The sequence below is a fragment of the Oryx dammah genome, unplaced genomic scaffold, assembly GCF_014754425.2.
Source record: "Oryx dammah isolate SB20612 unplaced genomic scaffold, SCBI_Odam_1.1 HiC_scaffold_3, whole genome shotgun sequence".
NCBI classification, from domain to species: domain Eukaryota; kingdom Metazoa; phylum Chordata; class Mammalia; order Artiodactyla; family Bovidae; genus Oryx; species Oryx dammah.
The window spans coordinates 65,781,761-65,807,245 of record NW_024070187.1 but is presented as its reverse complement, the minus strand read 5'-3'; the positions used below and the strand labels follow the sequence as shown (position 1 = coordinate 65,807,245).

General features: G+C 40.7%; 1 protein-coding gene across 2 annotated transcripts in view; it reads left to right on the top strand.

The window, feature by feature from the left end:
- Positions 1–25,485, top strand: part of CORIN (corin, serine peptidase) — a 293,429-nt gene that overhangs the window by 164,375 nt on the left and 103,569 nt on the right. For both annotated transcript variants that reach the window (XM_040238148.1, XM_040238147.1), the window contains exon 6: positions 19,670–19,783. In XM_040238148.1, the coding sequence (XP_040094082.1) occupies positions 19,670–19,783 (114 nt within the window). The remainder of the gene's footprint in view (positions 1–19,669; positions 19,784–25,485) is intronic.

Sequence of the window (25,485 nt, the reverse complement as noted above, 5' to 3'; positions counted from 1 at the left end):
ATGTCTTGTCTATTGTAGATAGTGCTGCAGTAAACACTGGGGCACTGCGGTACATGTATCTTTTTGAATTACGGTTTTCTCTGGGTATATGCCCAGGAATGTGTTGCTGGGTCATACGGTAGTTCTATTTTTCGTTTTTTAAGGAACCTCTGTACTGTTCTCCATAGTGGCTATACCAATTTATATTCCCACCAACAATGTAGGAGGGTTCCCTTTTCTCCACACCCACTGTAGCATTTATTGTTTGTAGACTTTCTGATGGTGGCCATTCTGACTGGTGTGAGGTGATACCTCATTATAGTTTTGGTTGCCACTTCTCTAATAGTTAGTGATGTTGACCATCTTTTCATGTGTTTGTTGGCTGTCTGTATGTCTTTTTTGGAAAACTGTTTATTTGGGTCTTCTGTCCTTTTTTCCATTGAGTTGTTTGTTTTGATATTGAACTGCTTGAGCTGTTTGTATATTTTGGAGATGAATCCCTTGTCAGTTGCTTTGTTTGCAAATATTTTCTCCCATTCTGAGGATTGTCTCTTTGTTTTATTTATGCTATCCTTTGCTCTGCAAACGTTTTGAGTTTAATTAGGTCCCATTTGTTTATTTTTGTTTTTATTTTCATTTCTCTAGGAGGTAGGTCAGAAAAGATCTTGCTGAAATTTATGTCAAGGAGTGTTCTGACGATGTTTTCCTCTAAGTGTTTTATGGTGTCCGTCCTTACATTTATGTCTTTAATCCATTTTGAGTTTGTTTTTGTGTATGATGTTAGGGAGTGTTCTAATGTCATTCTTTTACGTATAGCTGTCCAGTTTTCCCAGCACCACTGTGATGAGACTGTCTTTTCTCCATTGTATATTCTTGCCTCCTTTGTCATAGATTAAATGACCGAAGGTGCATGGGTTTATCTCTGGGCTTTCTATCCTATTCTATTGACCTATATATCTATTTTGTACCAGGACCATAGTGTCTTGATGACTGCATAGTCTGAAGTCAGGGAGACTGATTCCTCAAGCTTTATTTTTATTTTTCAAGATTGCTTTGGCTGTTCAGGGTCTTTTGTATTTCGATACAAATTGTAAAAATTTTTTGTTCTAATTCTGTGAAAAAAAGCCATTGGTAATTTGATACAGTTTGCATTGAATCTGTCCAAGCTGACCCTGACATGACTCCAGCGTGATCAGCTTGGACAGATTCAATGCAAACCCTGTCAAATTACCTGGGTTGGAAAATCCCCTGGAGAAGGAATAGGCTACCAACTCCAGTATTCTTGGGCTTCCTTGGTGGTTCAGTTGGTAAAAAATTCACCTGCAATGGGGGAGACCTGGGTTTGATGCCTGAGTTGGGAAGATCCCCTGGAGAAGGGAATGGCTATCCACTCCAGCAGAATTGCTTGGAGAATTCCACGGACAGAGGGTCCTGGCAGGCTACAGTCCATGGGGTCACAAAGAGTCAGACACGACTGAGCGGTTTCACTTTGCATTGAATCTGTAGATTGCTTTGAGTAGTATACTGCTCTTATTATTTTAACTGATAAAATAATGGAAAATATGCTTATGTTTTAGTATTTTTAATGTCTTTCCCACCCCCACCCCACATCTTCACTTTCACGTGTGTAGCTGATCCCAGCAGGGGAACTAGTCTGCTCAGCTTTCTATGGCTACCTCTTGGCTGCCTTTTCTATGCCTGCTACAGAAGAGTGTGAAGTCCCATAGCGTCTCTGCGCTCACATGTAGCTCTTTTGAATATTTAAAAGGGACTTTGGTTACCGATGAAGAATGAGAGAGAGGGAGGACAAGGACAAGCTCCTGGTCAGGACTCTATCCTCTTCTGGTTGTTTGCTCGGCTCTCTTGCCTCCTGGGAGAGTCAGAAGCATGTGTGGCTGATAGCTCCAAAAGCCCAGATGGCTCTTGGTTGCACCGAAGCCTGATATAAGATTCATTTACCTTTAGAGTATCATTCCTGAGTCTCTTGAACACTCTCATTATAGGAGTTGAATTGAACAGCAATTTTCCCCTAGTGAACTTGCATGGCCCAAGATGCCTGTCACCATGGACTCCTCCTGCAGTAGAATTGACTGAATTATCCTGGAACCAAGAATAGTGACTAGAGAGAGGTGCCAAGTCATGGCATCTCTGACACAGGGAATGGGAAGAGGAGGTCAATCAGTAGGTGGGAGAGAAGGCACACCTCCCTGAGCCAGTCGTCTGCAGGTGGATCTTTATATGTAAGAGGCATAGAAAAAAAATAGTAAAATATCACAGCATCTGTGGTAGGCAGAATAATGCTCCCCACCCCCCGCCAAAGATATCCCTGTTCTGGGCCCTGGAACCTGTGAATACATGAATTTGCATGGCAGTGGGGAATCATAGTTGAAGATGGAAATAAGGGTGCTTCTCATCTGACCTTAAAACAGGGAGATTCTCCTGGACTATTTGAGTGGCCCAGTGTAATCACAAGAGTCCTTAACAGTGAATGAGGGAAGCAGAAGAGGAGGGTCAGAGAAAGATGTGAACATCTATGCAAGATTAGAGAGATGCTCTGTTGCTGGCTTTCAAAGTGAAGGAAGGAGACCAAGAGCCAGGGAAAGGAGCCCCAGCCGCTAGAAACTGGAAAAGGCAAGGAAACAGATTCTCCCCCAGAGCCTCCAGAAGGGAACAGACACTTGCCAGCATCTTTATTTTAGCCCAGTGAGGACCGTGTCAGACTTCTGAACTGCAAACCCTGTGGGACAATAAACTTCTGTGTTAAGCCACTCAGTTTGGGATGATTCTTTACAGCAGAATTGAAAACTAATCCAGAGCCCTTGAGTGTTTATATTAAATGCATGGGCTTTGGAATTAAATTGCTTGGGTTTTAGTAAGTAGCTCTCTACTTATTAGATATGTAATGGGAGAAAATGATCGACTTTTCCAAGCCTTGGTCTCATTCTCTGATGAGATTATCACCTCATGGCTGTGTTCTTAGGTATGTTGTTGTTCAGTCCCTCAGTCATGTCCAACTCTTTGTGAGCCCATGGACTGCAGCATCCCAGGCTTCCGTATCTGTCCTTCACCATGTGCCGGAGCTTGCTCAGACTTATGTCCATTGAGTCGGTGTTGCCATCCAACCATCTCATCCTCTGTTGTCCCCTTCTCCTCTTGCCTTCAATCTTTCCCAGCATCAGGGTCTTTTCTAGTGAGTCGGCTCTTTGCATCAGGTGGCCAAAGGATTGGAACTTCAGCTTCAGCATCAGTCCTTCCAATGAATATTCAGGATTGATTTCCTTTAGGATTGACTGGTTTGATCTTGCAGTCCAAGGGACTCTCAAGTCTTCTCCAATACCACAGTTCAAAAGCATCAATTCTTTGGCACTCAGCCTTCTTTATGGTCCAACTCTCACATCCATACATGACTACTAGAAAAACCATAGCTTTGACTATATGAACCTTTGCTGGCAAAGAAGTGTCTCTGCTTTTTTGTTTCTCATAGCTTCTCTTCCAAGGAGCAAGTGTCTTAATTTCATGGCTGCAGTCACCATTCACAGAGATTTTGGAGCCCAAGAAAATAAAGTCAGTCACTGTTTCCATTGTTTTCCCATCTATTTGCCATGAAGTTCTTAAGTATAAATTAAGGCAAAGCTTTTCAGACATTGCCTGATAAAGAGAATGTGTTTGATAGGTATTAGCTTAAAGTTGTGGGTATCTAATCCCGGGGAGGGGGGATTTTTTAGCGAGAGAGGACCTCTCATCTCTCTGATTCCTGTGGAGTTCACTGCCCCCGCTCCTGTTGCCCCTACTGCTGCCATGTTGACCCTCTGGGGCCTTTGTACCCAGGTATGTCCTTGCTGAGGCCCACTCTAGATTTTTCCTAATTTTATACTAATTTTTTCTATTTTTTTATACTAATGTTTAAATATAAAACATTTGTTATTTTTAATAAATAATTTAAAATATCTTTTAAAAAATAAAAAAATATAAGTATTTATAAAGTGCTATCTCTGGAGGTGTTGATCATTGATAATGACCTGTCTCTTGTAGTGTCTATAAGGCCTTATGCTTTCTGCCATGCTCTGTACTGTGCCTTTTGCTGACAGACCCCAGAATTCTAAGTTGGTTGAGTAATCGAGGAGTCCCCAGGAACTGCCTTTTAATGGTCGAGTTTTGGCATTAGTTAAATGAATAAAATCCAGCTGGGAAATATTTTAGGCAGTGAGATCTCCCAAGGGCTCTTTGAATCAAGCCAAATTTTACAGAGTATTTGGCCTCCTTTTCTGTCTACTTGTAAACGGCCCTGGAATGGCCATTTTCTAAGGGGGATAGTTGCAGAGAAAAGTTGGCAGTTTTCTTCACAGTTCTTAGAGCAGAAAAGTTTGTAGCTTATGACTAACATGTCAGAAGAACTTTTCTGCAGTGAGGAAGCCTTTTATTTCAATGTGGGTGCCATGGTGAGACCTTCTAAAGGCATTTGTAAATGAGATTATCTGGTAATGAGATCACCTGCTGAAAAATCATTTCCATTCCACAAAAATCACATTAGGTACAAGTGAAAATTCTAAAAATGTACATAAAGCCATTTGAAATAAAGCTAATAACTGGATTTCTGAAATTATTGGTTGATATGAGAAAGGAAAAAGTCAATTCTGAAATAATTGCTTCAAGTACTTTGTTCCATATCATGCATTGGTCTGTGAGAATTCTTATTTTTGTGTCTGTATTTGAAGTAAAAATGATTTTTAATGTGATTTTATTTTTATTTTAACTTTTTTTTTTGGCTGCATGGCATGTGGGATCTTATTTCCCCAACCAGGGACAGAACCCATTCCCCCTACATTGGAAGTGTGGAGTCTTAACCAGTGGCCTGCTAGGGAAGTCCCATTATCTTGAACATAATTAGTAAAGATGTGCAAAATACAATTGTTTTCCATCACTGTCACACATCCAGACACTTGTCATAGTTGTAGCATGGGCTCTGTGCTTTGCTTTGCTTCAGGATGTGGTCTCCCTCTGGTGGTCAGTGTTAAGAAAGGGACTGGCTGAAAGTATCCAACTTCTTCCCTTTGCCGTTTTACTGAAGCTTACGTTTGGAAAGCATCTCGAGAGTTCTCTTATTCTGCTCCACTAAATACCCTAATTGTGTATATAATATTTTGACCATTTCAGCAATATGAGAAGTATCATAGGAAGTGATAATCAGGAATGATACCCTAGCAAAAATTAGTCAGTTAATCTGTAGACTTTCACATACCTATGGCCATGGCAAAATCAGTTTTGACTATTAGGAAGCCTGACTTGACTTCTGTATCTCTGTGGCCTATTTTTGGCATGCCTTGACCAGTCTTAATTTTGGCCATGATATTTTCCTTCTACTCTAGATAGGTTCTGGGCTGAGTGCAAAGTTTATTTAGCTACACCGTGTGTCCATTGCTCTTTTGGGGCCTATGGCTATTGCAGGAAACCAAACAGACTGCATCTCTGCCTTCCTAGAGTTTCTGTCCTATGACACAGTTTATGAGGACCTAAGCCATAAAGGCTGATATAGTTGACTTCACATATATGTAAAACTTTTCTATAGCTGAAAAGACTGAATTTAAAAGACCAGTAAGTGATTGTCTAGGGAAAATAATTGAAGCAGATGGAGTCTCAATAAATCAATAAGGAAGAAAACCAATAGAAAAATGTGCCACTCTTTATAATAGCCAGGACATGGAAACAACCTAGATGTCCATCAGCAGATGAATGGATAAGAAAGCTGTGGTACATATACGCAATGGAGTATTACTCAGCCATTAAAAAGAATACATATGAATCAGTTCTAATGAGGTGGATGAAACCGGAGCCGATTGTGCAGAGTGAAGTAGGCCAGAAAGAAAAACACCAATACAGTATACTAACACATATGTATGGAATTTAGAAAGATGGTAATGATAACCCTGTATGTGAGACAGCAGAAGAGACACAGATGTATAGAACAGACTTTTGGACTCTGTGGGAGAGGGAGAGGGTGGGATGATTTGGGAGAATGGCACTGAAACATGTATACTATCATGTAAGAAACGAATTGCCAGCCTATGTTCGATACAGGATGCTTGGGGCTGGTGCACAGGGATGATCCAGAGGGATGGTGTGGGGTGGGGGGTGGGAGGGGGGTTCAGGGTTGGGGGCTCGTGTGCACCCGTGGCAGATTCATGTCAGGGTGTGGCAGAACCAATGCAGTATTGTAAAGTAAACTAGAGTGAAAATGAAAATTGAAAAAGAAAAAGAAAAAAACTAGAAGGAACAAACTCAGAACTGCATAACCCAAATAAAATTTAGAATATGGAACATGCCTTTCTTTTTTTAAATTTTTGTTTTTATTTTGTTTTGCTTTGCAGTGCTGTATTGGTTTTGCCGTGCATTGGCTTGGGTCCACCGCAGGTGTGCATGGGTTCCCAGTCCTGGGCCCCCCTCCCACCTCCCACCCCATGACATCTCTCTGGATCATCCCCATAAAAAAAAAGAAAGAAAGAAAAAAGAAAAATGTGCCAAAGATACAATTAGGAAGAACTTTTTATTCCTCTGTAGTAATAATTGGCAGCAGTGCGATACCATGATTTCAAATTAACCCAGTTATAGACACGAGCAAAGGATGCCTTTTAGAAAACAGGAGTCTCCCAACTGGAATTCCCTATGAATTTCCCCAGCCTGTCGGGTTGTGAAGGTCCCAGGCTGAGTTCTCCCCTCTGGCGCCAACAGCGTCTGTATACTGAGTACCGCTGCCATCTTGTGCTTCTGCTTGGCAACTGCACGTTCCATATCCTTTTGACAGGTGGGAGAAAATGGACATTTCCCCAGGGACAGCACCCCCAGGTGAGCTCAGTACCCCCATAGCCCATGCACCACTGGATGAAACTTGTGTTACAACATTTCCCTTAAGCACAAGAGGTTGATCAGTGGAGTATTTTTAGAGGAGCCTACATCACTACCTGGTTTGCAGTATTGAGAGTTTATAGTGACAGGCACATCGTTTTTGACTTTCCATTATCTGCAGCAACATCTTTCCTCCTCTTAGGGGTAAAGTAGACTTTTCTTTAATTGACTTAGGTCTGACCTTGGTGTCAGATTGCCATTCGTTTCTAGTTCTGTTTGTCTCTCCTGAAATTCCAGCCTCTCTCAAACTCTCTTCTCTTCTGCCTTGGCTCGTTCCACTACTCCCCACTCTCCACCATTGACTGGATCACTGTATCTTGTGTACAGGAGACATTATTCCTGTTTACTGTTTACAAAGGACCATCTGAAGATTTTGGAGAAAACTTTCATATTTTCCCCCTCCCTCTGAGCTCTTGGGTACTGTGTGCCCAAGTCTTCTAATCTCAGTAAGTTGGCAGCTATGACTGTGGAATGCAAGTTAATTAAATTGTGCTTATATTTAGTTTTAGGCAAGGTTGATTTTTCCATGTCAGGTTTAGTCTGTGTGGCTTTGTTATATATAATACTTGTAACCAGGGATACTAGGAGAGATTTTACAAAGCTGTGCTGTGAAGGGCATGCAGAGAAGAAAGTGGAGGAAGCACGGGAGAGAGAGTTCAGGGACCTCTGTGTTCCGCCAGAATGTAAATCATTTAAGAAGACACTAACGATTTAACAGTGAAAGTCAACTTTCCTGGAGCAATTGACTTCCTTGTTTTGGTCTATGAGCCAAAGAAAAGTTAGTAAATTCTAATGTTATTATATTGGTTCCTATGGGTGTTGATCTCTTCAGACAATGCTCTCTCTCAGTTATCTTGGTTGTTACAATGAATGACATTGCCTTCACTTCCAGGTCTAAATGGGCAGTACTATATCTGCAAGGTTGGTGAATAACATGCTCTAGTTATTTGCAGGTTAACTCTTTAAGCACAAGGCATTTTTAAACACTTTGTGATGGCTGTCTTTGGGAAGCGAATTACACACTTCCCAGCCTTAAACGGAACGCAGTGGACTTTACATGATTTGGTGCCTGGCACTTTACATCTGTTACTGATTAGTGTACACTCAAAGACAATTCCAAAACAGGTAGAATTCAGATAAGGAAACTGAAGCCCGGAAAACTTAAATAACGTGGTCAAAGCAGCACAGGTAGCCTAATTTAAATCCAAGTTTGTACCTTTTCTACAAAATGACTTTTATTTTGGTACCATAGGGTCACTGTTATGAATAATTGCATTTCTTGTCTGTAGACCCAATCTATGTCAGGATATTAGGATGAGTATGAATTAATTTTCTCACAATTTTCTTTTAATCATAATAGCATTTAGAATTGAAGTGACCTGATTATCAGGGGTAGTTTAAACTTGAAGGGTCAGGTAACCAGAAGGATCTAGGTTTTCCCAACTCTGCTTTGACCCAAACGATGGAATATGTGCTGTTCCCACGGTCTCCTGCGTCGGGGCAAGTGAGTCGTTTGCTATGATCAGTTATGAGGATGGTGAGTAGAGAGAGTTTTAGGCAGAGCTTCAACCCAGGAGTTCAGAATCTTGCATCCAGCTACTAGCGATCTGATCTGCCAAATTGATAGATCCTACAGTATCTTGAAGATAATGATAATGTTTGGAATACTCTGTTACAGTAATTAACAATAATTAACAGTAATGGAGAATAGGTGGGAAAGTGGTATGGTACAGTCTTCATGGGATTGGAAGTGAATTTTTAGGCTCTAAGGTAGAACTGTAATCTTTTTAAATAGAAGTATAGTTGAGTTACAATGTTGTATTAGTTTCAGGTGTATAGCAAAGTGATTCATATATATATATATATATATGTATTTTTTTTATAGTAGTGTATATCGCTTAGTCATGTCTGACTCTCTGCGACCCCACAGATTGTAGCTTGCCAGGCTCCTCTGTCCATGGAATTTTCCAGGCAAGAATACTGGAGTGGGTTGCAATTCCCTTCTCCAGAGGACCTTCCTGACCCAGGGATCAAACCTAGGTCCCCTGGATCTCAGGCAGATTCTTTACCATTTGAGCTACAAGGAAGCTCTCTCTCTATATATATATATATATTTTTTTTTTTCAGGTTCTTTCCCCTTATAGTTTATTACAAAATATTGAGTATAGTTCCCTGTGCTGTGCTGTAGGTCCTTGTTGATTATCTGTTTTATTTATAGTAGTGTGCATATAGTAATAGCAATCTCCTAATTTATTCCTGTAATCTGTTCTTGAAAGATATTTTTTCAAAGTTTGTTCCTTGGGAATTTCTAAACATGTATATGTTTATTCTATTTCTGGGTCTCAAGACCCACAGTACTGCAAAGTCATAGATAATTTATTCAAACTTTTACATTGTTAGTACATAAAATGGACAAAGGTAAAAGAAACTGGGACTAAAAAGAAATTTGGTTTGAGTTGAAAATGGCATCTGCACCTATGAACTTATGAAATGATATCAGTTCAGTTTGTATAGCCCAACAATTAAGAAAAATACCCTGCAATGGGTCTTCAGTCTGATTATTTTTCTGTTTGTCTTTCTTCTAAGTCTTTCTGTAGATGTTGTGACTGAGTTTTACACATTTAATAAAGATCTGAAAAATGTTAATATGTATAACATTTTAGATACTATCATATGCATACACAAGACTGTTATTTTCTTTCCAAGTCATATATAATCTCCTTTATTTCTCTTAGGGTTATATGCATGCATCAACTCTTTTATAGAAGACATCCTACCTTTGTTTGAAATTTGTCAAAGGTTGTGTGTATAGTGTGCCATCATTATCAATTTTATGATTCATAATGAATAATGGCAAAATGTGATTTGAGACAGCCATATGTTTGGAGAAAACCTCAAAAATACTTTGAAGTACCACTAAGTGAGAATTACTTGTGTATAAGATGTAGGTTTTATTTCCCAAAGCAAGTTTATAAAGTATAACTCCCCTAAATGGTGGAGTAATTATCTCTGAATTTAGAAATCTCTGCCTGCCTGATAATAATTCCTGACAGGGAGGGTCAACTATAAACATTGAGTTTCAAAATTTTTTATGTTCTTTAGAAGTTACGTTACTGCATTTATTTGCAGGAAATAATAAATAGCAGAGTTCTGTCATATACCTTATTTTCCAGTTTTTTTTTTTTTTCACCAAATTGGCTCTTAGAGCCCTATTTAAGACTTTTAGACCCTAAAACTTGAGGTAGTAAACTTGCATATTCTTTTAATTAGACAATACCTGTTTGAAAGTTGTTTCTCTCATTTCAAAAAATTTCCTTGCTCTTCTCTTTCTCAACTGTTGAATGAAAGAGATTCCTTTTCAAAGAGTTTCTTCAGACTTCTACTTGGCAGTCTATTTCTGCCAGTCTCTGACCATAAAGCTTGACTTCCTGCTTTTTACTCTGCTCTTTCTTTACTTTCTTCCCTGTCTAATTAGATTTAAAATCTACTGGCCAAGGTTTTGTCTAAATTTATTTTATACTGTGATTTTACTTGAGATGTTGAGTGATGACATGAGCTGCTTTCTAAACTCTATTTCCATCCCTTCTCCTATCAGAGTGCTTCCAGTTACAAATCTATTCTTGTTTCCTGCTAATGATTTTTAGATAATTTTACAATGACTGTTTTTTTTTTCCCCAGAATGATAGATCTTTCATGCTGTTGGACAGGCAATAAGTATACTTAAGTCTGATTTTCAGAAATTTAAGGTGAAGGCCAGCTGGCAGAGTTTCCATTCAGTCAAAGCATAGCTTTATTTCAGAGGGGGGAAAAATGAGTCAAGGAGTAACTCAGTCTTAAGGACATTTAACTGGGGGAGTTGTTTTGAACTTGCTTTGAACATTGGTTTGGCAGAGATGGTTTCTCACTAATAAAAACAAGTTATATAATAGGCCCTGAGTTGGACTGTAGTGAGGGGATTGGTTTTACCTTGTCTTTACAGCAAGGTGTTTGCCACAGATCATAAAGGGGGAAACCATGTGGCACTTCTATTTTTAGAATATCTAAGTTAAGAACTCTCTAAATGCATTTATACAACAGGCATTACTGACCACCTAAGATATACTACCTTGGAACAAAGATGTTGAAAGGTACTAATGGAAACATTTGCTTCCTTTGCAACGAATGAAAAAAATCTGTGTAATAGATGTGTGTGTTATCATCTGTGCATTCTCAGAAAAGGGAGAGCAGCCTTGAGGAGAGAATGACTGAGCAGAGACTGTGTGATCACCCAGGGCAAGGCATAATGGTGGAAATGTGTGAAGGGGTAGAGACATCTTCCAAGGTTTGGAAGGGGCCTGGGCTTTCGCCTGTCTCTTATGTAGCAGGGACTGGTGAACACTTGCTGAGGGGGACAGGGCTCAGGGAGGAACAGCTCTGTGGGGCAGCCAGGAAAGCTGACATCAGGGACCAGGGCCCTGGCATGACTGTGGTGAGGCAGTAACATGGCAGAGCATCCTGTCTACCATGAGGGCTTAGCATCATGAACCCCTCAGCCGTTCTCTAAAGAATTAAAGCTAAGCCTCTTCCTCTATTCTTAATCCTTGTACCACCTAAGGAGGGAGAGGCCCCCTGAAGCATGCCTGAGTAATATTTCTTTGCACTTTTTTGAGTGGGGGAAGTGTGTATTAATTTGATTTAGAAAAATAGAGTGATGTGGCATCTCTTGCCCCATAGTGTGAGGGAGTTAGATCTGCACCCGCTTCACCTTCAGGAAGGGCTGCTCTGACCTCGCGGTGGCCCTAGATCTCAACTCTCAGGTGTGTTTCTCCTGTTTTAGACCTTTCCTGAATTCCCCGCCTCCCACACCCACCCCACTCCGAAGATTACATATCTTGTGTCCCCTTCTTTCAAGTTTAAGTAAATGAAAAACCAAATAGTCTATAATTAAATTCAGGGCTAAGTATTCATCACCAAGAAAATGAAGTAAAATGTAAGCTCTCCTAGACATGAACTGAACACTTAAAATCTTAAGGGTGAAGGGGTTTTCAAACTTGTTTTTGGCAGCAGAAACCCATTTCAAAGGAAATTATACATAGACTCAAATACATAAACCAGGCAATGGTAGAACCCTCTGGTTGAAGTGGAGGAGGGTGACTCAGACACCCCCTTCACCCATGATGTGGCCCCAAATTCCCTTTCCTTGGTACCCTGGAGTTCATCTAAAAGCCGCCATGTTAGCCCAAGGAATGGGTACTGTGGGTGGAGATGCTGGGAGAATGTTAGACACACTATCACAGGTCAGTGGGGAAGATTATTTTAGGTAGAAGGGCCTTTGATACTCATTGTTCTAACATAGGAACAGATGCTGCTCAGAAGCCAGACTTGTCCGTGGGTTTGAGTGAGTGTCCTGCTAGAACACAGAGCGACTGTCATATTTCACCAGCAGTTTATTCCTCTAACAGTTAAAAGGACAAAATTGTAGGATACCTATTGCTTATCCAGGTAGAACCAATAAACAGGAGCAATCATGTAGTCCTGCTAGGCACCTTAAATTCTCAGTCTTCATTTATTCATTTAACAAATATTTAATTCCACTCTAGACTCAGTACACAATGGTAAGAAAAACTGATGAAGCTCCTTCTCTCAAGGAGCTTACATTCTAGAAAGGAGAGAGTATAAGCAAACAAATACATATCTTCTGCTAATATCAATTATATGAGTCATGAAGTAATAGGAGTTCATTTGATAAGTCCTGATGGGGCTATTAGAAGTGACTAGCACAGGTACCCCACATTTAACAGGTGTCTAATAGATGAAGAAGAGGAAGGAGAGAATGAGGATTACTAACCTCGGAAGATAGATACTTCTGAGGAAGTCACATTGCAGTGATGGGGTTAAAGGGACAGGCAGCTATAAGACAGGCTTCATTTTTAGACTGTAAATATATTCCTGATGTTGATGATCCTCCATCCCTGAGCTCCTGTATCTTCAAGAGTGGTCATAGTTTATTTGACCTGTGGCAACCTGGAGGCAGAACTTAATACCACTCCATGCTCCCTGCAAAGAATGTACTCACACAAAAGCATTAAAAACCACATTTCTAATGATATTGATGAACCTATTTACAGGGCAGGAATGGAGATGCAGACATAGAGAATGGACTGTGGACATATCAGAGGAAGGAGAGGGTGGGAAGAATTGAGAGAGTAGCGTTGACATATATACACTAGCCTGTGTAAAATAGCTATCTAGTGGGAACCTGCTGTATAGAATGGGAGCTCAGCTCAGTGCTCTGTGAAGACCTGGAGGGATGAGTGTGGCGGGGAAGGAGGCTCAATGGGGAAAGGATGCATGTATACTTTGGTTGTTTCAGATTGTTGTACAGCAAAAACCAAAACAACACTGTAAAGCAATAATACTCCCATTTTAAAAAGCACATTTCTTTTTTGCCCCACTTCCCTTGTAGTCTACTGCCCCATTTGATTATTCTCTTCTGGAGCAAAAATGTTGTCCTTTCATTCTGACTCCCTCTCCTCTCATTCTCTCTCAAACATATGCCATCAGACTTTTGATCTCACTGCTCCATTGAAACTGCTCTTACCTGTGTCCCCATTTCTCACTTTCGTCTTACCTGACCCATCAGCAGGTCCCTTCTGGCGCAGCAGATCACTTCCTCCTCTTTGATATCTCCTCCTTGACTTGGCTTCCAGGATAACACATCACGTGCTGGGTTTCCTCCTACCTCCTTTGCAGCCTCTTCGCTGGCTTCTCCTCTTTCCTGTAACCATTACCTGTGGAGTGGTTCAGCCCTCATTCATCTTCTCTGCCCCATCTCGCTGAGTCTCACTTTTCTCTCTCTTCACAAACCCTTCCCCTCATGATCTCACCCAGCCATTACTGGCTTTAAATTGATTTGCTGGTGACTCATACTTTTATAGTTGTAGTCCTGTCCTCTTTCCTGGACTTTGAACTTATGTATCCAGTTGCCGCCTCAGCATTTTTGCTTGGGTGTCTACTTGACATGTCAGACTCAACATGTCCAAATTGTAACTTCTGATTGTTTTTCCCATAGTCTTGCTCCTTCATTGTCTTCCCCATCTCAGCAGATGGCAGTTCCTGTTGTTTGGCTGGGTGGAAACTTAAAGACACCATAGGCTCTTGTCTTTCCCTCACAACTCTCATCTAATGGGCCAGAAAACCCTGCTGGTTCTACTTTCAAAGTATGTCCAGCATCTAATGATGTCTTGGCCTCTCCACCATTATCCCCTCTGAGCCCCCATCATTTCTTTCTGGATTAAATCCAGTAGGCTCCTACCTGTTATCCCTACTGCTTCTGTGGCTTCTCTGGAATATTTTCAGCACAACAAGCAGAGATCCTTGAAAATATAAGTCAGATCACACCACTCTTCACTCAAGTCACTGTGTAATGACTCTTATTATCTAAGCTACAAAATCTTTGCAGAGCCTTGTGTTTGGGCCTTCCCGTCTTCTCTGCCTGATCCCTTGCTTCTTCACCCCTTTACTGTCTCTACCCTAGCCACTTGGTCTCCTTGGTGTTCCCCATACCTGCCAGCTGTGTTCTGGCCTGACGGTCTTTGCTTCCTCCCTGAAATCTTTCCCTGAGATTTCATTAACTCCCTCCATCTTTGAAGGTGCTGTTCAGATGTCAACTTTTAACTTGGAGGCCTGTCCTACCCCAGGCCCATATCTGCTGTCTCTCTGTTGTACTCTTTTTTTGCTTTATGGCCCTTATCATATTCTAACCTAATATATAATAATTTTCTTATTTATTATGTTCATTGATATATTCTCATTTTTACAAAGCAAGGGATCTTTCTGTATTCATTCTCCTAGAAGAATGACAAATTGGTTAAATAAATGAGTGGAAAAAACTTAGAAAGCAACATGCTGCTGCTAAGTCACTTCAGTTGTATCTGACTCTGTGCGACCCCATAGACGGCAGCCCACCAGGCTCCTCCATCCTTGGGATTCTCCAGGCAAGAATACTGGAGTGGGTTGCCATTTCCTTCTTCAACATAATCCTTGTCAATTCCATATGGCAGATAGGGAAGTGATTACACCTACCATCGACAACTTGAAATGTCCCTTTAGATATTTCCGTTTTCCAAACACAATACTCTCTCCAAGAAGTATTCTTGTCTCACCTCATTTTTCATATGGTCAAATAGCTTTGTAAAAGGTAAGAGCAATGGTGGTTTATAGTAACTTAATTTTGAGCCCCATGTGGAATGAAGGGCTGACAAACTCGGTCAGTAGAGGCTCAGGCGATGCTGCTGTTGTGTGCCAGGTTGCTTTTCTCTTCAGAGGTAGAGTTGAATTTGAGCTTTAGGCTTTAAGCGAGGACTCAGAGGCATGGATACTATGAGGATACTATGCAGTCAGAGACCAGTGAGTAATTTCTGAGAAAAAACTCTAAAAGTTAACAGGCAAAGTAACAAGAGGATTTGCTGATATACATGCTGTATTACAGACCGAGAGATCTGAGAGGGCTGGGAGCAGTTGCAGAAAATCTGAAGTTTGTTTCAGGCTATAGGTGTTATTTCAGCAGTTTGTTATCAGAAGCAAAACGATTGAAAAGAGCGGATCATCCTCAGGGGTATATACTCTTCAGAATCCGTGAGATTCTGAAGTCCAAGTGATTCATAATTGTCTTCTTCATTAGGATATGTAAACTAGTATCTTAAGCAATATATCTTTGTATACTGCTATTACTGTATTAATATTAATTGTCATATCTGTAAATGGAAGTAATTTTGGTGATGAGGCATCTTTAGTTCTTAAAATTTCTTTATTAGATGATGGTCAGTAGAATATATGCTACATGAAGGTGAAGTCGTTTTGTTTTCTTTGCTGCTGTATCTGGCATTACTGCTAGAGTAATGCTTAGCACATAGGAGCTAGTAAATATTTTCTCAATCAATGAATGAATCTGCCACTGATCAATCTGCCATTGATCTAAAGGCCAGTTTATACACTGTAGAATTATAGATGATGTTAATGAAAATGATGTAAAGATTGGATAGCGTGACTTCACCTCTGGGAATATCCCTTTGTCATCTTAAGGATTCAGTCTAAAAGCTATTGGAAGATGATTGTTATAAGACAGTGACAGTTATGGTTGAAAAATCTCATTTTAAGAGATTTTAAGAGCTCTCTCAGGGTGTTTTCCAAAAAATTGAAAGCTCACAAACAATGTCATCTCATCTTGTCTAGTTTACCTGAAGGACAGATATTTATCTTTTGTTTAGAAAGGAAAAGGCAAGTTTGAGTGTTTACCTGAACCTGGTACCCTTGAACTGAGTGCCTATCAACCATGCAGAGAGTGGCTGTGGTGTGAAGGATTGGGCCTAGAGCCCAGACCTCACGACTCTGGGGTGTTTTCATGGATTCTTAGCTCTATGGCTTTGGGCAATTGCAGTCTTAAGCACACAATGCTCTAGTTTCTCTGTTTGTAAACTACCACTTACCCTGAGGAAGTTGTGATAGAATTCCTACTTGTGTAGATATTGAGCTCTTTAGAACTTCTAAATGAGATATGTCTGAAATGTTTTGCTAGTTGAACTGTTTTACACAAATACAGTTTTACACAAAAGTGAAGATTCTGAATACAGGTTAAGAAGACATCAAACAGAAAGAGAATGTACAAAGCTATCCTAACTGTACAAAGAGTATTGATTAATGAAGCTGTGAACATCCAAAGGACTTGCAAAGGGAGAATAAGAATAAAGAAACAATTTTCAGTGTCTTAAAACCACAGAGAGCCACTTCTCCAACTGAGAAACCACACAAAAGAAGTCAGTTTCTGCTGAATCAGCGAAGACATGGGCTATCAGTAATCAAAACATGTCAGCAGTGTCATGTCTTAAATTTGATCCAGATTTTATAGAACCTTACACAAGAATAGCTTTATTGGAGTAAAATATATGGGGTCTTAGAGATGAAGCCTAGATGTTAGGAGCTATTTGATGTTGAACTTTGAGCCACATTTCCCAAGGAATCATCAAACCCCAATGTAGGGAATGCAGTCATTCTTCTGAGGGGTTGCAGCTGCTGAAATGCAGACAGATGGAATTTCTGCACTTTCTAGTGTAGTACAGAAACAATCGCAAATGGGATGCACACTTACTCCTTGAAAACTTTCTCTTAACTAAAGAGACACTATTGTATAGACTGGCCAGTAATATCTTTACTGTTTTGGTTTTTCATTTTATATCTGGTTTCCTGTATAGTCTTGAGGAGTTTCTGTCTGTAGCTGCTGCTGCTGCTAAGTCGCTTCAGTCATGTCCAACTCTGTGTGACCCCATAGACGGCAGCCCACCAGGCTCCCCCGTCCCTGGGATTCTCCAGGCAAGAACACTGGAGTGGGTTGCCATTTCCTTCTCCAATGCATGAAAGTGAAAAGTGAAAGTGAAGTCGCTCAGTCGTGTCCGACTCTTCGCGACCCCATGGACTGCAGCTAGAGGAGTGCAATTCTGGGCTGAGTCCTCTCAGTTCAGTTCAGTTCAGTCGCTCAGTCGTGTCCGACTCTTTGCGACCCCATGATTTGCAGCATGCCAGGCCTCCCTGTCCATCACCAACTCCCGGAGTCCACCCAAACTCATGTCCATTGAGTCAGTGATGCCATCCAACCATCTCATCCTCTGTAGTCCCCTTCTCCTCCTCTAAGACTCTGTAAACCTTAAGCTTGTTGCATGTCTTGGCAGTTGAAATCCATAGATGCCATTTGTATTGATTCAGAAATCATGGGATACAATGGAAATCCAGATTTTCATTGTTGATACAGTGAAGGTTACACATGAATTACCATCGTAAGAAACATACCAAATTGACTGGTACTTAATGTTCAACAGGGCTTCCCTGGTGACTCAGATAGTAAAGAATCTGCTTGCAGTGGAGGAGACCCAGATTCGATCCTTGGGTCAGGAAGATTCTCTGGGAAGGGAATGGCAACCCACTCCAGTATTCTTGCTTAGAGAATTCCATGGGTGGAGGAGCCTGGCAGGCTATACCCATGGGGCTGCAAAGTGTCATATATAACTGAGCAACTAACACACTTGCACTTTCACTTAATGTTCAACAAATTTGAAACTCTGATTCCTTGATAGCATTGCAAGATAATCCATTAATTGCATTTTTCCTTTGCCTTGTGGCAATATATTTTGCTCCATTGAGATGGAAGTGACTTTTTCCCTTTAATTAAGAACCTCCTGAGTGCCAACCACTCTGCTGGGGAATGTGGAACATGTAAGCGTCATGGACCTTACTGCCTGGAATGTTTCTGAAGTTTTCTGTATTTCAGCTTGTGAGTTAAATGTTCCATATTTCCTATTTCCCTTTAGTTAGACAACAAGATTCATCTCATCAAGGAATACACAGTTCAGGGAATGGTGACAGTGGCCAGGCAGGCGACCATAGGCTGATTCTGCTAGCTTTTGTGGAAAGGAGGGAGAAATATTTTGGAGGCTTATATTTATTTTACCATTACTCTGAATTGGGATCTCATGAAAATAAGTTGAGTTTTTCTCTGATTATAAACATAAGACATGATCATTATAAGAACATTTATAAAATACAGAGTAAAATACAATGAAGAAAATAAAAATTATTTTCAATTTTAATACCAGAGATAATTATAGTAACCTTAGATATGTTAATACTTCTTTCTAGGCCAAATTGTATTACCCTTTTTTAGAACCAGGTGGTGTTTTTACACTTAAATTATCCTGAACTTTGGCCCAGGACATTATTTTTTGCAATATAATTTTCAATGGCTCTAATGGTATCCCTTATTATGTAGTACTAAGATTTATGTAACCAATCTGTTACTGCATAGCTGTTACTTCAGTTTTCGTCTTATAAACTGTGATGGTATTAATACCCTTAAATATAAAAACTTGAACTTATTCATAATGATTTACTTTGTATGAAGGCCAAGAAATAAGATTGCTGGGTCAAAGATTATACACATTTAAAAGGCATTTGATGCAAATTGCTAAATATTGAAGTGTATTTTAACACCCATTTTGTTGAATTAATTTGTCCTTTGAGTAATGGTCTCCCTTAGAAGAATCTTTCTAGCTTCTTCTCCCACATTTTATGTCTAATGTAGTTTGGAAATAATTGACTATTTGTTGAATTTTGAGGAGAAAAAGAACATAATATTTAAAGGAAAGAATACCAAAGTGCAACCTGGTTAAGGAAAAGAAAAGAAAGAAAATATTATTAGCTAATGTTGTTTCACATTCCTTATGCCAAAATAGGCTCTAACATTTTTAACCGGCATTTTTATTAAGCCCAGTTAATAAATATATTTCAATACAAGGCATAGGGTCTCTATGCCTGTGTTCAGGCACATATCAACTATTTGTATCTAACTTTCTCTGCATGACACTGATTGTTGTAGAAGGATTTTAAATGTTTGTTCAATAAATTTCACTTTAAAATAATTTTCAGTTATTAAAAAAAATACTTCCACTTGGTATCTTTCCGCACATAAGCTATGCAATAGACAAGGCCGCTCTCTTGTGCTATGAAAGCCCACTGGCGAATTTCCTTTCACTTTTCTCAGGCAAACACTTTGTATTCTTCTCAGGAAATTTTACAATTAATGTTCTGGAAAGCCAGAGAGGAATTGGTGACAATGAAACCGAGGGAGTTGGGAAACACATCTGTTGAACATCAAGAGAGGGTTTTCTTTCTGTTCTTTATTTCTCCTAATTAAAAAAAAAAAAAAAAAAACCTCTTATTTATTTTGACATTGCTTTTCTGCCTCTCTCCTTTTTTTTTTTAGCGCTCTGCAGAGGGGGCGAGAGCTTTCTGTGCACCAGTGGCATCTGCGTCCCCAGGAAACTGCAGTGTAACGGCTACAACGACTGTGATGACTGGAGTGATGAGGCTCATTGCAGTATGTGACAGGCGGTGTGGGGGTTGTCTGCAGGGATATGGCTTCTATTCAGGGGCCTGGAAACCAGAGCATTCCATTGTCTAGTCCTGACAACCCGGCACATGGGTGGACTGCTGTTAGTTTGCTTTTCTTTAATGAGCAAAATGTTTATCTTCCCCCACCCCACTTGACAGCTGCATGTTTGCACACCTTTCAAAAGCCTGATTCCATTAGGAACTTGACAGCTAGATGTGTTTTGGAACAGGTCGGGCTCAAAGTGTTTTTCCTTCAAGTATCTTAAAATTGGAAAAAGGCTTTTCATTTATTTTCTTTGGGTGAGGATTTTTGTTTTTGTTTTTAAAGTTCTAAGAGTATAAAGGTCAACTTAAAAAAAAAAGGATATTTTTAATGGGAACATTTTTTACCCTCATGATTTTTAACATTCGTGACACAGAAAACACAAAATTTCTTGTTTGTTTATGCTTCCTCTCAGCCTGGAGAGAGTTAAGGCATGAACCAACTGTTCTCTGTCTATGGATCGGTAGATTCAGCCTTTAAACATCCTCCACTTTCTTATCATTGATTTGGTTAGTCGTTTTGACCAAAAACGGTGGTTTGTCCAATATTGTATGTGCTTGCTTGAGCTGCCTTACAAAATAGCACAGGCTGAGACTTAAACAACAGAAATGTATTTTCTCACAGTTCTGGAGGCTGAAAAGTCCAAGATCAAGGTCCAACAGGGTTCAGTTTCTGATGAGAGTTCTGTTCCTGGCTTGCAGGTAACTGCCATATGCCTGTGTACTCAAATAACCTCTCTGGGGGGAAAGCAAGAGAGGGGGAGAAGGGAAGAGGAGGGAGGAGGTAGGGAGGAGAGAGCTCTCGTGTGTCTCTTCCCCTTCTTATAAGGGTATCAGCTCAGTTGAATTAGGGTCCCACCCTTCTGATCTTTATCACTACTTCACAGGCCCTGTCCGTCATGTTGGAGATTAAAGCTTCAACATGTTGCTGAAACTCAGCCTCTGTTCACTGGTACAGAGTAGAAACACAGAGACAGACTTCTGGGTGAAATAGAAGAGTAGCTTTAATTGCTTTGCCAGGCAAAGGGGGCCTCAGTGCACTAATGCCCTGAACTGTGTGACCCACCCTGAAGAGGGTAGTGAGGAGTTTTATAGTGTTTAGGACATGATCAGCTCATGGATAGGTCTTCCCTGGTGCCTTAGACGGTAAAGCGTCTGCCTACAATGCAGGAGACCCACGTTCAATCCCTGGGTCAGGAAGATCTCCTGGAGAAGGAAATGGCAACCCACTCCAGTATTCTTGCCTGGAAAATTCCATGGACAGAGAAGCCTGGTAGTCTACAGTCCATGGGGTCTCAAAGAGTCGGACACGACTGAGCAACTTCACTTTCAGCTCATGGATAGGTCTTGGATTGGTTGGCATCAGGTAAGTTTCAAGCCTTATCAACCTTCTGGTTTCAACCAGTCTAAGGTCTGTGTTCTTGTGGTCAGCATTTTTCATCTGGAGGGGGTCTGCTTCCTGTAAACACGACTTATGAGTGTGTGTCAGGCATTTATCTGTATCTTTTAGGGAACTGGGAGTTTGGTGATTCTGTTATGTGACAGAATTGTAGTCTAAATCATTACTGTTTCCCCAGCCCAACAGCTGTTCTTTGTTTCTACATCTTCACATTTCCCAGTCATTAATTCTTGAGTCAGACAAAGACAAGGGCACAAGGCTTGTACATGGTTTCAAACCTATAAATCTTGGGAGGACACAGTCTTTCAGGCCACATCAAATGTGTATTCAGATCTCAAATTGGTTTGCAATTATACAACAGATAAAATGGAAAAATTAGTCTCAAGAATACATTGCAGGATCTGCCTCCAAAACAAGCCCATATGCAATGATGTTTGAATTGCTTTTTAATGGTTATATGACCAGCAATTGTTACTATGGGAAAAGCTGTGTTTTCCTTCCTGTAGGAGTTGCCAAAGCTTTGTAAGAGCTCCTCTCTATTGCTCACCTCAATTGAAAAATTCCTCTGGTGTGTTTGCCAGGTGGGCCAACTCTTCTTCCATATGAAGGCTTCTAGGACATTTATTTGCCATAACTTTTGAAAGGCAGTATATTGTGGTAATATTTAGTTAGGGTCAGTATTTCCCAAAGTGGTATTCCATAGTACCTGAGTCTTGAAAAATGCCTGGGAAAAAGGCATGAGAAATGATGTCTGTCAGATCTCAGTTGCTTTAGTCATGTCCAGCTCTTTGTGACCCCAGGGACTGTAACCCACTAGGCTCCTCTGTCCGGGGGATTTTCTAGGCAAGAGTGGGTTGACTGTAACCCACCAGGCTCCTCTGTCCAGGGGATTTTCTAGGCAAGAGTGGGTTGCTGTTTCCACCTTCAGGGGATCTTCCTGACCCAGGGATTGAACCCATGTCTTTTGCAACTCCTGGATTCTTTTACCACTGAGCCACCTGGGAAGCCCTGATCTACTTCCTAGAGAGTTACAGTACATATTTGCTCACTAAAGTTTCTGATAAATGCCAGTTTTTTTTTAAAACATTAATTTTATCTTAACTTGGTATTTCTTCAAAATTATTTGTTTACATATGACCTCACATTTATTTATTCATGCATTTATTTATTTTATATAATATCTAGCATCCTATAGAATTTCAGTTATGTTGCTCATATTATATTAGATATGTTTTCACTAAGATATTTGTCTTTATAACTTGGAATTCTCTCTTCAGAAAAACCTATGCTACATGATTGTATATGAAAACCATTTTTTATGGGATGTATATTTATACTGGGCTTCCCAGGTAAAACTAGTGGTAAAGAACCCACCTGCCTGTATAGGAGACTTGAGATGTGGATTCAATCCCTGGGTTGGGATGATCCCCTGGAAGAGGGCATGGCCACCCACTCTAGTATTTTTGCTGGGAGAATCCCAGGGACAGAGGAGCCTGGCAGGCTACAGTCCATGGGGTTGCGAAGAGGGGGACATCACTGAGTGTCTGAGCACATATTTACATTAGGTAAGTAAACACCCTCTTCCAGCAACACAAGAGAAGACTCTACACATGGACATCACCAGATGGTCAACACCGAAATCAGATTGATTATATTCTTTGCAGCCAAAGATGAAGAAGCTTTATACAGTCAACAAAAACAAGACCAGGAGCTGACTGTGGCTCAGATCATGAACTCCTTATTACCAAATCCAGACTTAAATTGAAGAAAGTAGGGAAAACCCCTAGATCATTCAGATATGACCTAAATCAAATCCCTTATGATTATACAGTGGAAGTGAGAAATAGATTTAAGGGCCTAGATTTGATAGATAGAGTACCTGATGAACTATGCAGTGAGGTTTATGACATTGTGCAGGAGACAGGGATCAAGACCATCCCCATGGAAAAGAAATGCAAAAAAGCAAAATGGCTGTCTGGGGGGGCCTTACAAATAGCTGTGAAAAGAAGAGAAGTGAAAAACAAAGGAGAAAAGGAAAGATATAAGCATCTGAATGCAGAGTTCCAAAGAATAGCAAGAAGAGATAAGAAAGCCTTCCTCAGCAATCAATGCAAAGAAATAGAGGAAAAGAACAGAATGGGAAAGACTATAGATCTCTTCAATAAAATTAGAGATTCCAAGGGAACATTTCATGCAAAGATGGGCTCGATAAAGGACAGAAATGGTCTGGACCTAACAGAAGCAGAAGATATGAAGAAGAAGTGGCAAGAATACACAGAAGAACTGTACAAAAAAGATCTTCACGACCCAGATAATCACAATGGTGTGATCACTCATCTAGAGCCAGACATCCTGGAATGTGAAGTCAAGTGGGCCTTAGAAAGCATCACTATGAACAAAGCTAGTGGAGGTGATGGAATTCCAGTTGAGCTATTTCAAATCCTGAAAGATGATGCTGTGAAAGTGCTGCACTCAATATGCCAGCAAATTTGGAAAACTCAGCAGTGGCCACAGGACTGGAAAAGGTCCGTTTTCATTCCAATCCCAAAGAAAGGCAATGCCAAAGAATGCTCAAACTACCACACAGTTGCACTCATCTCACATGCTAGTAAAGTAATTCTCAAAATTCTCCAAGCCAGGCTTCAGCAATACGTGAACTGTGAACTTCCAGATGTTCAAGCTGGTTTTAGAAAAGGCAGAGGAACCAGAGATCAAATTGCCAACATCTGCTGGATCATGGAAAAAGCAAGAGAGTTCCAGAAAAACATCTATTTCTGCTTTATTGACTATGCCAAAGTCTTTGACTGTGTTGATCACAATAAACTGTGGAAAATTCTGAAAGAGATGGGAATACCAGACCACCTAACCTGCCTCTTGTATGCGGGTCAGGAAGCAACAGTTAGAACTGGACATGGAGCAACAGACTGGTTTCAAATAGGAAAAGGAGTACATCAAGGCTGTATACTGTCACCCTGCTTATTTAACTTATATGCAGAGAACATCATGAGAAATGCTGGACTGGAAGAAACACAAGCTGGAATCAGGATTGCCAGGAGAAATATCAATAACCTCAGATATGCAGATGACACCACCCTTATGGCAGAAAGTGAAGAGGAACTAAAAAGCCTCTTGATGAAAATGAAAGTGGAGAGTGAAAAAGTTGGCTTAAAGCTCAACATTCAGAAAATGAAGATCATGGCATTCGGTCCCATCACTTCATGGGAAATAGATGGGGAAACAGTGGAAACAGTGTCAGACTTTATTTTTCTGGGCTCCAAAATCACTGCAGATGGTGATTGCAGCCATGAAATTAAAAGACGCTTACTCCTTGGAAGAAAAATTATGACCAACCTAGATAGCGTATTCAAAAGCAGAGACATTACTTTGCCGACTATGGGGTGGCGGCTGGGAGGAGCCAACCTGCGCCCGAGGCCAGGGGCAGCGGGCTGGAGGAGCAATCCCACGTCGAAGGAGCAGTGGCTGCGCGGGCGCAGGAGGGCCTAGAGGAGCTATCCCACGTTGAAGGTCAGGAAGGGTGGCGGTGAGGAGATACCCTTCGTCCAAGGTAAGGAGCAGCATCTGCGTTTTGCTGGAGCAGCCATGAGGAGATACCCCACGCCCAAGGTAAGAAAAACCCAAGTAAGATGGTAGGTGTTGCAAGAGAGCATCAGAGGGCAGACACACTGAAACCATACTCACAGAAAACTAGTCAATCTAATCACACTAGGACCACAGCCTTGTCTAACTCAATGAAACTAAGCCATACCTGCGGGGCAACCCAAGACGGGCGGGTCATGGTGGAGAGGTCTGACAGAATGTGGTCCACTGGAGAAGGGAATGGCAAACCACTTCAGTATTCTTGCCTTGAGAACCCCATACTTTGATAGGATACTGAAAGAGGAACTCTCCAGGTTAGTAGGTGCCCAACATGCTACTGGAGATCAGTGGAGAAATAACTCCTGAAAGAATGAAGAGATGGAGCCAAAGCAAAAACAATACCCAGTTGTGGATGTGACTGGTGATAGAAGCAAGGTTCGATGCTGTAAAGAGCAATATTGCATAGGAACCTGGAATGTCAGGTCCATGAATCAAGGCAAATTGGAAATAGTCAAACAGGAGATGGCAAGAGTGAATGTCGACATTCTAGGAATCAGCGAACTAAAATGGACTGGAATGGGTGAAAAGGTCCGTCTAGTCAAGGCTATGGTTTTTCCTGTGGTCATGTTTGGATGTGAGAGTTGGATTGT